The sequence below is a fragment of the Malania oleifera genome, chromosome 4, assembly GCF_029873635.1.
Source record: "Malania oleifera isolate guangnan ecotype guangnan chromosome 4, ASM2987363v1, whole genome shotgun sequence".
NCBI classification, from domain to species: domain Eukaryota; kingdom Viridiplantae; phylum Streptophyta; class Magnoliopsida; order Santalales; family Ximeniaceae; genus Malania; species Malania oleifera.
Window position 1 is genome coordinate 3309210 of NC_080420.1, and position 11725 is coordinate 3320934.

General features: G+C 33.0%; 1 protein-coding gene across 1 annotated transcript; it reads left to right on the forward strand.

Moving 5' to 3' along the window:
- Positions 1 to 10735: 10735 nt before the first annotated feature.
- On the forward strand, positions 10736 to 11461 carry LOC131152856 (cysteine proteinase inhibitor 1-like). The gene has a single exon (XM_058104789.1). The coding sequence runs from the start codon at positions 10771 to 10773 to the stop codon at positions 11173 to 11175; it is 405 nt and encodes a 134-aa protein (XP_057960772.1). The 5' UTR covers positions 10736 to 10770; the 3' UTR covers positions 11176 to 11461.
- Positions 11462 to 11725: the final 264 nt, after the last annotated feature.

Genomic DNA, 11725 nt, shown 5'->3' on the forward strand with positions numbered 1-11725 from the left:
GATCCTTTTCACGTAAACTTACACTTTTCCTTCAAATCATCAGTAACTTTGTACACGTAATTAAATATGTATAAACATATATTGTAAAAACCACCCTTAGGCCTGTTTGCCGTAAGTCATGTTTACCCCCATGATTGGGTTGTGCGGTCCGAAGACTGGACTTAGCTGGCTGGCCTATCAAACTAAATCAACGTACGTAAACTTTAAGTGAGATTTTCCTTATTAAGTCCTGGACTTAAACCAGGTGTGCACTCAGGAGAAATCCACTAATATAAATAACCACTCTGTAAACAGTGTGGGTGCACTCTGATCCGTATAAACTTTAAGCTGCGGTACCGAGCATCTGTAACTTTGAACTTTCGTTGCCATAAGGGGTTTGAAAATCATCTTATTATCATTTATGCAATTTAAAATAATATCGTGAAAATCTCATCTTTACTCATATTTACATAAAAAAAATGTAACGTAGAAATAAACTCATGCCACACAATTTTTGTGTTAAAAATATATATATAATTTTATTTTTGAATAGAAAGAAATACTGAAAATTTACCCGAGGGGATTGGAACATTTCTTAACCCAAAAATAGATACAAGTATATTAAAGATAGAACTGGTATAATTAAATATGCGTGAAAATAAACTCATGAAAATTTTGTGGAACTAATTGACATAATTAAAATTTACGTACAAAATAAACTCGGGTATGAATTTAAAATAAAAAGAAACTAACATAATCAAGATTTACTTACAAATAAACTCGGGTATAAATTTTGAATAAAAATACTAACATAATCAAATTTACTTACCTTCTTCTTTTACCGTGTGCTACGAACACAATAATTATCTTTAAGAAATGAGATCGGAAAAAGTGGGTGATTAAGAATTTATTCAAAAATTCTCTCTCCACCACAAATTCTTTCACTCACTAATCCTTCTCTTCCTTGGAAAATTGTTGTGAAAAATGAAGGTTGAGAGCTCCCTATTTATAGGAAAATTTTGGGGAAGAAATAGAATTTATAAAAGTGTGGGGAGATAGGTGAAATTATAATTTTAAAAATTAAAGAATAGGCAAGGTATGGGTTGAGTGGAGGCTATTTGGGAGTGCTTGCCACCATTCCCACTAAATAAATTTTTAATTAATTACTTACCTAATTAATTAATCCATTACCTAACTAATTATTTTATTATTTTATTATTTTTCTTAATCATTATTATCATTATTATTATCATTGTTATTAATTTTAAACTTGAGTGGAGGCCATTTGGGAGTGCTTGCCACCATTCTCACTAAATAAATTTTTAATTAATTACTTACCTTATTAATTAATCCATTACCTAACTAATTATTTTATTATTTTATTATTTTATTATTTTTCTTAATCATTATTATTATCATTGTTATTAATTTTAAACTATATTTAGTATTTATTTTATTTTATTTTATTTTTTGAACAAGAATTAAATTTAAATTTTAAAAACTCATATGGGCCCCACATGGTCTTGTGGGCCTCATGCAGTCTTGTGGGCCCCACACAATTTCGAGACCCAAATGGATTGTACGTAATTCCAATAACTCTTATACGATTTTATGCATCCTGCATAGTTTTGAGACTTGTGAAAACCTTCATACGGTTTCGGGACTCATGTGGGCCCCACACAGTCTTGTGGGCCCCGCATAGGATACCTATATTATTATTATTTTAAAGATATTCTTCAAGTATATCAGATTAAAACATTGTTTTTAGGTACTCATTACGTATCATTATAAACAGTGTCTTGTGGCTCCGGGAATAATGGGACCCCACATAGTCTTGTGGGCCCCAATATGATACCTATATGTATTATCATCTTATTATGTATTTCTACAAAATTATGTCTGTCAAAACACTATTTTATGTATTAATAATTATTTACGTATACAAACAGTATCAATCCTGTTTATCCTATGAAATTCCATATTGACCAGGCCCGCACCCTTCCATGGGATGCCGACTGAGCCTGCAAGGGGCTCTGAGCAACTCGCTAGACAAGGGTCTTTCTTAGGACATCAAACATGCGAATCAAGGATCCTACAGAAAAACAACTTCTGTATGATATAATCTTATGACTTCTATTTTTATTATTTTATTATTAGTGGATACTTTAATCATATATATATATTTTTGGGTCATCACAATCTACCCTCCGTATAAAAATTTCGTCCTCGAAATTTGCCCTAATTTAAAATGGAGTACTGCTATAATTGAGTTGCGCTTATAAGAAAGAGTAAATCGACGTAATGATTTATAAGTCTTAGAATAGATTAAGAGTCAATTTGACGAAGTAGTTTATTTTGGGAATTGAAGTGTGAATCACGTTATCTAATAGGGTTGTTGAAAATGGAAAAGAAATTCAGAATGATGTGGAAAGGGATAATTATTATATATGGATATAGATTATAAGTCCTCTAAATAAATAAAAAAATATACCGGAGACATCTGCCTGTAGCAGCCCTGATAGATCAACGATCAACATCCTATCGCCTCTTTAGTACTAGCGGTTGTCAATGCTAACGCTTGGAGCTTCTTTCTTGCGAAGAGTTGACCTCTTTATAATGTCGCCCCCGAGCTGGGTCGGAAAAAGGCCCGAGTAGGACGCCCATTTGTCGGCGAAGGAGGGACGAGCTGTTGCTCTCTTCCCGAGAAGTTATTGGTGGCCCATATATGAGTCTCATTGCCGAATCTGGGTTTGCTTTGAATTGAAAATGGTGAAGTAGGCCAGCATTATCCGAAACCCTTAGTGTAGGCTGACTGCGATATGCCCGCCATTGAATAAGGGATATGGCTCATTGGTGGAGATATTAGTTGTAAGCTTCACAGCGCGAATTTAAACCGTGAATCTTCTCGATAGGGATGAAGAGCGAGTTGGAAGAATGAGCCAGGCGGGCACTACTTGGGTCGAGTGCCCAGAGGGAGTGAAGATCAATTTTACACGATTCCCTCTTAAGTGTGGCGTAATAATGGCGAATGGTTGGGGGCAGTAGTGTTGAGATAGTGGCTTCTCCAATTGATCCCCGCCTACGCCTACGGTTCTCAAACCAAAGCGTATATTTTTCGGCTCGTTGGACCATACTGTCGGAGTTGTGCTTGCAAGCAAGATAGTCTGCTCCACTGAAGGGAGTTCCCCTTGACTGTTGTGGAAGACCTCCTCTAGAATCTCCAGCTGTGCCTTACCGGGTTTCCATCTTTGAATCAACGATCTAGTGCTGCTCTCAGCAACTTCGGGAGTTGGGTATTTGGCAACATTTTCGAGTAATGAGACAACTAAGAGACAAGTTGGGAAGAGCTAATCACTACAACCGAAATGTGATTGTTCAAGATAATAGAAAGTTGTGATGTTTAGGGTTTGAGAAGGGCAGACCCCTTTTTATAAGGGGATGGCCGCGTGTTGTGGAAATCGAGAGAGAGCGACGTGTACTACGAGATTTGAGGGAGAGCGACAAGTGTCACGGATATCGAGCAACGTGTTTTGCATAAATCGAGGGAAAACGATGTGTGTCGTGAGAACCAAGAGAGGGTGACACGTGTCACAGATATCATTAACGCTTTTTGCACAAATTGAGGGAGAACGACCTGTGTCGCGAGAACCGAGAGAGGGTGCGACGCGTGCCTCGAGTGATGCATTTTTCAAAAATCGAGGGAGAGCGATATGTGTCGCGGAAATCGAGCAAGCGACATGTATTGCAAAATTTGCGGACTTAAGGTTCTTTCTATATTTCTACATCTTTATTAATGTGTTAACTATAATTAATTTCATCCTTATGTCACTACTTGGGTGGGTGGCCTAGTGGTAAGGAACCGGCCGTGCATCCATGTGATCACGGGTTCGAATCCCCACTACGCCCAAGTGGTCTCATGCCCTGACCTTGCTTCGGGGGTAAGTGAGCTATAGCCGATGATTTCCACCCATGAGGCCCATTTTTTTTTTTTTTTTTTTTTTTATAACCACAAGAGTACACCTTTTAAATATATATTTTCCATTAACATTTAGTTTTATTATTTTTATTATTAGATCAAATTTATGTGGGCATGTTTAGCCAATTGATGATTTGACATTGGTTAGTTATTTGAAAGAAATTAGTAAATTTTTATATTGCTTTCATAAAAAAAAATATATATATATATTTTTTTATATAGAAAATTTTAAGTTGTATTAACTTTTATAAATTTATACAAAATTAAAGGTTTCATCAAAATTTGTACTCCTAAATTAAATTGGATACTTGATGGAAATTGAATATGTAATGGGAAAAAAAAAATAGATATACATATTTAACTTGCACATGCTAAGGGATTATATATATATTGAATTTAAATATAATAAGTAATATTTAAATGATATTTAATTCCTTATATACTAATACAAAATAAAAATTAAAGATTTTGTCAAAATATATATTCCTAAATTAAGCTTGAATGTTTTGTTGATAACTGAATATGTAATGTAAAAATACATATTCATATCCAACTTATACATGCAAGAAATTTTGGGTAAATTCAGATTTCATAATAAACCGTTTGCTCATATCTATTTGTATGTGTAGCACTTCTAAATTCAGTAAGATCTAATGGGTTATTTCTTATATATTTAGTGAAAATAACAACAGTAAAAATAATTAAATCTCAGATATTATTATTATATTTATATATATATAAATTTTAAATTATTAATGCATTGACAATTAATTATGAATCATCAATATGGATACGTGTTTCTATAAACATAAATAACATATTTAAATTAATTAACGTGTCTTCAATAATACTACTATTTTTCTTAGAGAATTTATAATTATACCTGTCCTTGGGAGCCTTCACGTAAATCTCATTTCCTCCAATGCTACTATCTTGAGGATCCATTCTTAAATAATGATCAAATGTTATTTTAAAATCATAAATCTATTATTAACGTATAATAATATAACAAACTAAAATAAATATTCTAAACTACCCAATCCTACCCAAATCATATTTTATACCTATGCTCTGATAAAATTTATATATTAGATTATGCAGAACCTATATCCTATGCTTTGGTAAAATTATTTCTTTAAAGTCTACAGAACCTATAACCTATTGCTCTGATACCAAATGTAACACCCCGACCCCGAGGGGCCTGGGATATTAACTCTTTACTACTGATTTACAGCGGAAGCAAATAAACTCGATTCTTATTAAACCAGAGCGCTAATTATTCATGTTACAATCACTTATTTCAAAAGAAGAAAATTACACAAACGTAAATATCTGAAATCATACTATATTTCTAATTAATCTTTATTTTTCTAATCCCCACCTGCATGCTTGCTAAGCCTGATTTCCGACATGTCCTTCAGAGTTATCTGAAATAAAATATGATTGGGGTGAGACGACGCTCAGTAAGTAAATAAGATTATTATTAGTGTGTGGCCAAAATGAGCTTTTAAAGAATTTCGTAAAACAATATTTAATACTATAACTTCAAGACTGCTTTTAGAATAAATATAAATTTAAAAATTTCTGCATAAAACTTTTGTCATCAATTTCAACAGTAAATTTTTATAATCATATACTATAACTGTTAAATTAAACTTTTAACTTTAAAACTATAAAAATATTTAATGATAAACATACATATACTTTTCCTTGTACGTTTTCCTTAGATCGTCATTTAAGCACCAAAATGATCCTTTTCACGTAAACTTACACTTTTCCTTCAAATCATCAGTAACTTTGTACACGTAATTAAATATGTATAAACATATATTGTAAAAACCACCCTTAGGCCTGTTTGCCGTAAGTCATGTTTACCCCCATGATTGGGTTGTGCGGTCCGAAGACTGGACTTAGCTGGCTGGCCTACCAAACTAAATCAACGTACGTAAACTTTAAGTGAGATTTTCCTTATTAAGTCCTGGACTTAAACCAGGTGTGCACTCAGGAGAAATCCACTAATATAAATAACCACTCTGTAAACAGTGTGGGTGCACTCTGATCCGTATAAACTTTAAGCTGCGGTACCGAGCATCTGTAACTTTGAACTTTCGTTGCCATAAGGGGTTTGAAAATCATCTTATTATCATTTATGCAATTTAAAATAATATCGTGAAAATCTCATCTTTACTCATATTTACATAAAAAAAATGTAACGTAGAAATAAACTCATGCCACACAATTTTTGTGTTAAAAATTTATATATAATTTTATTTTTGAATAGAAAGAAATACTGAAAATTTACCCGAGGGGATTGGAACATTTCTTAACCCAAAAATAGATACAAGTATATTAAAGATAGAACTGATATAATTAAATATGCGTGAAAATAAACTCATGAAAATTTTGTGGAACTAATTGACATAATTAAAATTTACGTACAAAATAAACTCGGGTATGAATTTAAAATAAAAAGAAACTAACATAATCAAGATTTACTTACAAATAAACTCGGGTATAAATTTTAAATAAAAATACTAACATAATCAAATTTACTTACCTTCTTCTTTTACCGTGTGCTACGAACACAATAATTATCTTTAAGAAATGAGATCGGAAAAAGTGGGTGATTAAGAATTTATTCAAAAATTCTCTCTCCACCACAAATTCTTTCACTCACTAATCCTTCTCTTCCTTGGAAAATTGTTGTGAAAAATGAAGGTTGAGAGCTCCCTATTTATAGGAAAATTTTGGGGAAGAAATAGAATTTATAAAAGTGTGGGGAGATAGGTGAAATTATAATTTTAAAAATTAAAGAATAGGCAAGGTATGGGTTGAGTGGAGGCTATTTGGGAGTGCTTGCCACCATTCCCACTAAATAAATTTTTAATTAATTACTTACCTAATTAATTAATCCATTACCTAACTAATTATTTTATTATTTTATTATTTTTCTTAATCATTATTATCATTATTATTATCATTGTTATTAATTTTAAACTTGAGTGGAGGCCATTTGGGAGTGCTTGCCACCATTCTCACTAAATAAATTTTTAATTAATTACTTACCTTATTAATTAATCCATTACCTAACTAATTATTTTATTATTTTATTATTTTATTATTTTTCTTAATCATTATTATTATCATTGTTATTAATTTTAAACTATATTTAGTATTTATTTTATTTTATTTTATTTTTTGAACAAGAATTAAATTTAAATTTTAAAAACTCATATGGGCCCCACATGGTCTTGTGGGCCTCATGCAGTCTTGTGGGCCCCACACAATTTCGAGACCCAAATGGATTGTACGTAATTCCAATAACTCTTATACGATTTTATGCATCCTGCATAGTTTTGAGACTTGTGAAAACCTTCATACGGTTTCGGGACTCATGTGGGCCCCACACAGTCTTGTGGGCCCCGCATAGGATACCTATATTATTATTATTTTATCATATATTTCTTCAAATTATATCAGTTAAAACATTGTTTTATGTACTCATTTACGTATATAAACAGTGTCTTGTGGCTCCGGGACTCATGTGGACCCCACATAGTCTTGTGGGCCCCACATATGATACCTATATTATTATCATCTTATTATGTATTTCTACAAATTATGTCTGTCAAAACACTATTTTATGTATATATACTTATTTACGTATACAAACAGTATCTATCCTGTTTATCCTATGAAATTCCATTTTGACCAGGCCGACCTCCAGGGAGCGACTGAGCTGCAATGGTCTCTGAGCACTCGCTAAGACAAGGTCTTTCTTAGGCATCAAACATGGAATCAAGGATCCTACAGAAAAACACTTCTGTATTGATATTAACTTAATGACTATTTTTATTATTTTATTATTATTGTACTTTAATCATATATATATATTTTTGGGTCATCACACACTTGTCCCCGTTGACGATCCCCTCAAGTGTGTTCGTCGATAAGACCCTGTTTGAATTCCAACTTCAGTTTCTTTTTCTCTCATCCTTCTATTATTTAATAAATATAATTCACCGGGTCTCTACATAAATGATATTGTTGTTGTATTAGGATAGTTTAGTACTCTGTTAATTAGCATTTGAGGACTTCCGCTGTCTTTATCAATGATTATTATAATATGAAATATTTAGGTTATTACAAGTGGTATTAGAGAAATTTTGAGCGAAATTTTCTAGGTCTCCACAATGTGAATTAAAAATAACTAAAATAAAGATATCTTTAAAATTATAGAACTTTATAGAATAATAATAACATTTGTTGACTTTTTGAGTCCTATCTCATTTTGATTATGACAAATATAAAGTATCTTACTTGTGCATTGAGTTTGTGAGCAGGATTATCTCTTTGCATCCACGGATGGAAAGGATCTCGTAGAAGTCACAAGGAGCTGAAATTCAGCATCACCTGACACATGACATGACTATACGAAGTATAAAAGGAATGAAGACAAATCTTTCAAATTGTATTTGCTTTCAATTTATTTGGGCTTGTAATATTATATGGTCTGTAATAACTGCATCACATGCATGATAGGATTGTAGTTCTCAAATGACCATAGTTTGACCATAGGAAACCACAGGACCTTAGGGATTGTTGACCAACCCCGAATTTTTGGGACTAACTAAAAAACCTAGGCCATAGATCGACTCTAAGTCCCTACACATCACTTGGATAAATCCTCTCAATCTTACAAATCATATTTATGCAAATAGGGGAAACCTATACTAAAAAACAGGACCTATGTTCAAATTGGAAAGGACTTCGGGTGACCAAACCTTGTGCGTTAAAAACGCCTTGGGCGACCAAACCTAAATTGAACTAAACTTTCACAGTCAACCAAACCATAAATACTGACTTTTTCACCTTCCCGGGGTGCTCGAACCTTGCATTCAAATATATCTCGGGCGGCCGAAATGAAAAGTTTGGCATACCGAATTATGAACTAGGCAACCGAACCTCGAGCGTTTAGAAAATCGTCTTAGTTCAACCAATTGATCCTATCCTCGAGCACCCGAAGTTAAAAATTCAACTTTTCCAATTGTGAGTGTTTGGGCGACTGACCCTGAGGTTCAGGCAATCGAAACTCTTGGGTTGCCATATTTTTAACCACGGTAACTGATGTTAATTAAGGGTAAATTGGATTAAAAATTCATTAAACAATTTTAATAATATCCTTTATGTCCCAACAATCATATTTTTGTTAGAGGCTATATATATGTCTCCATTTGGAAAGATTAACATAAGATTAGCAAATATATTAGTAAAAAATTCCTCTCAAATTTTTATACTTCTTTTACAATAAATTTTACATTCCAAGCACAAATTTTTCAATACTCTCTTTCATACGTACTTGCAAATATCCCTTTGAAATAGAGAGCTTGTTTTGCTTGTTCCCCTCTCTTGCAAATCAATTGCAAGATTGAAGGGAGTTAATTGTGGTTATTGTGTGCATCCTCACAAATCATTTCCATGGCAAAATACTCAGCACATATTCATATATTTTTTAAATTCTATTTTTGAGAGTTTTTCTTGATTGTTTATTCGCATAATATTTCGTATATAAATATTTGAAAGGAAATAACTTGTTTTAGCTTCCTAGTCTTGAATGGAAATAACTTGTTTTAGCTTCCTAGTCTTTGCATTCAAATTGCAAGACTTGAGAGCTTGCATACTTTATTTGATAAATCTTTTGAAAGTTTAAACCCTAAGTATCTGCTGTGACAAAATATTTGTGTGATACTTGATTAGGGTTTTTGAGGTAACCTTGAATATTCACTTGTTGAATATATTATCTTGAACGAAATTTTCAAGATCTTCTTTGAGCATTAATTCCTTATCATCTGTGAGTGCATTAGTTATATTGTGCATAATAGTACATATCTGCTTATGTAGAAGCATTTGAATTGTACGTAAAAATTCTCATCATTTGTTGTATTACAGGCATGACCCAAGGGGGTGTTGATCTATCTCATAAGGATCAGGTTGTAAAAGTTGAGGTCAGCCTTGGTGATTGATCTGGTGTTGTAAACAGTGTCGCTCCACCCGTTAAGTGAGCAATAGTGGTAATTCTCGGGTTTGCGAGCTGAGGCGAGGACGTAGACAGTATTAGTCAAACCCCGATAATGTATTGTGGTTCTACTTTTAATTTCCAACACTTTATATTCATATACATGTATGTTGTATTTGATATATTGTGAATGTTGCGCATGATTTAATTTTCGCGTATTAATTTTATCTGCGCAATTGGTATATGCTTAGAAAGACTCTAAGTTGTGTATTATTACTGTTGGTTTAGTTGAATTTAGGAGATAATTTGTTAAATACTCAATTCACCCTCCTCTTGGGAATACATCCATTCCAACAAAATTTATTTAAAAAAAATATTTTATTGTTTTCAAATTGTAAAGTATAGTAAGATTGTTCTTAAAGCACAAAAAAAGTGAGTTTTAAAATAAATATAATAGTTATGTAAACTAATTAGAATAATTTATATTTTTACTAAAGTATTTTTAAAACTTATATTGTTTTTTATTTTTTATTATTTAATTGTATTTCTTTGTTATTTGATCGAAAGACACAAAGCTATTTATTCAAAATTTTAATTTGTTTTAGTTTTTAAAACATAACCAAATAACTTGCTCATTTTTTATTTTATTTTTTGTTTTTACTTTTATTTATTATTATTATTTTTATCATCGTGATACTCATCGACCCTTTAGTTTTTCTTTTTAAATATGAGATTTTTCCTTCATACCAACCCCCCCAAAAAAAAAAAAAAAACCACATTAATTTAATAGTCGAAGACGATGAGGCCCCAATGCTTTTTTCTCATTTTGATTCTCCATTTCATCATCCCCTTCCTTCTCTCCGGCGGAGCCTCGTCTGCCGGTCGGGTTTCGGCTCTTCCCATCGGTTGGAAGGCAATCGAAAACGTAAGAGAAGCTCACGTGCTAGAGATCGGAAATTTCGCAGTCACGGAGCACAACAAGGAGGCCAAAGGGCACCTTAAGCTCGACATGGTGGTCGAAGGCCAGACGCAGATCGTCAACGGCACAAATTACTGGCTTGTGGTCGCTGCCAAGGACTACGTCGGCACCAACATCTACACGGCCTGCGTGTTGGAGAAGGCCTGGTTGGAAAACAATCCTTTTAATTTGACGCTCTGGAAAAAGTTTGATGACACCGATACGCCTCAACGGAATTCGTGTTGAATCTAGTTTGATCCTGCTACGTGTATGAAAATAATTAAATAAGTGAGATCGCTACTTTTGTGCTTTGTTTTTGTGCTTTTATTTTACCTAATGCTTTCTCGGGAAAATGAAGCCATTTAGAGTGGCTGCATGGAGGAGCGATTCGACTCGACCCTCGATCGTCTTTTTGGTTGGGGAGAAAAATGAAGAGGATAAGAAAAAATTTCATGTCATTTTCCACGCTTGTTTGATGATGCAAATGAGCAGAGCAGCGCCATTTTGAAACTGTTTTGAATATGGTTTGAGTGGATTATGGACTTCAGTAGCAGGAGGAGCGATTTGACTCGACAAAGATTTCTTGCTTGTGCTTGTTTTGTCTGGTTGAAATCAAATTTCAGCTAAGCTAACTAATTCCAACTATGCTCACTTGATTGGTTTTTGACATTTCTTGAGAATTCACTGGTGGGTTTATCACACGTTGAAAAATTAAAGTGGATAAAGGGTTGTTTTGTCCGGTTGAAATCAAATTTCAGCTAAGCTAACTAATTCCAACTATGCTGACTAGATTGGT

Coding starts and splice junctions, on each gene's coding strand:
- LOC131152856 (XM_058104789.1), top strand. CDS start 10,771: ATGAGGCCCCAATGCTTTTTTCTCATTTTGATTCTCCATTTCATCATC.